Here is a 1725-nt window from a genome sequence, read left to right on the forward strand (position 1 = left end):
CACCTTCTCCTCCAGCACTCTGATCCTCTCCTCTAGTGCTCTGTTCTTCTCCTGCTCCTGCTCTTTCTCCTGTTGATGTTGTCTCACCACAGTCCAGAGTGCAGACATGTCTCTCTCCACCTGCAGCTCTCCAGGTCTAGTTAAGGAGGTGTTGTTGTGCTGGACTGTTGTCTGGGTCTGTGCTGACTGGAGTGTATTCACCTGCTGTTCCAGCTCCACCTGCCTTACCTCCAGCTGGGTGCATTTATCCTTCATTTCAATGAGGGAGTAGTACTCTGTGCTGGGAAGTTGAGTTTCTGCTTGGGGTTGCTCTGTGGGGTTATTTAATGAAGAGGTCTGGTCTGACCCGCTCGGGGTAGGGGTATCTTTCTCAAGGGACAGCTTCTCCTGCTGAGCTATTTCTTTGATTAGGTGAAAGTCCAGCTGGAACTGTTTGGTGTTGCCTTGAACCAAAACGGTTCCAGATTTATAGAGATTAATATTAGACGACTCAGAGTCCTCGTTGTCCAGTATCCTGAGTTTCCACCCGTCGCTAACACCCCCCTCTTAACAGAGGGGTAGTGTGCTAGTATAGCACTGTGCCATGCCAGGGGATGGTCTGTGTGGAAGATAAGGTTGCTTATGTTCCCATTTTTATACAAATCAGCAAAAAGTGTCTCGTGCTTCCCCAAAAGAAGTTTCAATTTGTACTCTTTTCGTGTCTTTTCGTTTTTTACATTCAGAGGGTACTGTATTTTAATGACCTCTGAACAGTGGGGGGGTGCTTCTAAGGCCTCTTCTAAGGCCTCTAGTTGGGGTAGACTGTACGACTCTCCTGCCATTGTTGGGCTCAAGGGCTTTGACACCTCTCACTTCACACGTCAGTGCTAATTGAAATTGTATCTCTTTGTAGCAAGCTTAAGCTTGGTAGCCTTAGAATTCAGTCCTTATAATATAAAATATATCATTGTAATGAATTTTTCTTCTTGGTTTTTGAAAGTGAAAAATAGCTTCATACTAAACATTACTCACTCAGTTCCAGGTTGGATGGTGTTTTCAGGTTTCTGTTTGTTTTCCAGAGCATTTGCTGTATAGTTTGAGAATAGTAATCCTTGGTAGTAGAAAGCTTTCCAGGTAATTCCGTCCAAAATCAGGTTGTAGGTTTGGAGTTTTGGTTTGGAATAAAGGTTATGTTGTGGAGGGTAGCATCCTGTATATGTCCCTGCCAAAAAATCCTACTTTATCTAACTCTAAATCTATATTTTTTGTTAAAAATGCAGGAGCAATGTCTTTGAGCTCTCTCTCTCTCTCTCTCTCTCTCTCTCTCTCTCTCTCTCTCTCTCTCTCTCTCTCTCTCTCTCTCTCTCTCTCCCTCCCTCCCTCCCTCCCTCCCCCCCCTTCTCTTCCTCAGCCAGGCAAGATGAATCCAATGGCTCAGTTATATTATAAGAAGGTGAGCTACTCCCCGTACCGGGACAGAATCCCACTGCAGATTGTACGGGCTGAAGTGGAGCTCTCTGCTGAGGAGAGGGCCTACCTCACCGCTGTAGAGAAAGGTAATTGACTTATCATGTTGTCGTATATAATATATATTAGTAATATGTCAATACCCAGACAGTTAAGTTATTTGTACTTTCATCTATACGGTCTAATTTATGATCTCCAATAATATCTCACTATCAACACCATCATCTGTTTCATTACGCCTCTGTCCCCTAACCCTACCCTCTGTCCCCTAACCCTACC

At 44.5% G+C, this 1725-nt stretch overlaps 1 protein-coding gene across 1 annotated transcript in view; it reads left to right on the top strand.

The window, feature by feature from the left end:
• The first annotated feature begins 1396 nt into the window (after positions 1-1396).
• LOC121558819 (short transient receptor potential channel 5-like) overlaps positions 1397-1725 on the top strand; it is a 92143-nt gene continuing 91814 nt past the window's right edge. The window contains exon 1 of the mRNA XM_045211794.1: positions 1397-1535. Within this exon, the coding sequence (XP_045067729.1) occupies positions 1400-1535 (136 nt within the window). The 5' untranslated portion in view covers positions 1397-1399. The remainder of the gene's footprint in view (positions 1536-1725) is intronic.

This window comes from Coregonus clupeaformis, chromosome 39 (assembly GCF_020615455.1).
Source record: "Coregonus clupeaformis isolate EN_2021a chromosome 39, ASM2061545v1, whole genome shotgun sequence".
Taxonomy (NCBI): domain Eukaryota; kingdom Metazoa; phylum Chordata; class Actinopteri; order Salmoniformes; family Salmonidae; genus Coregonus; species Coregonus clupeaformis.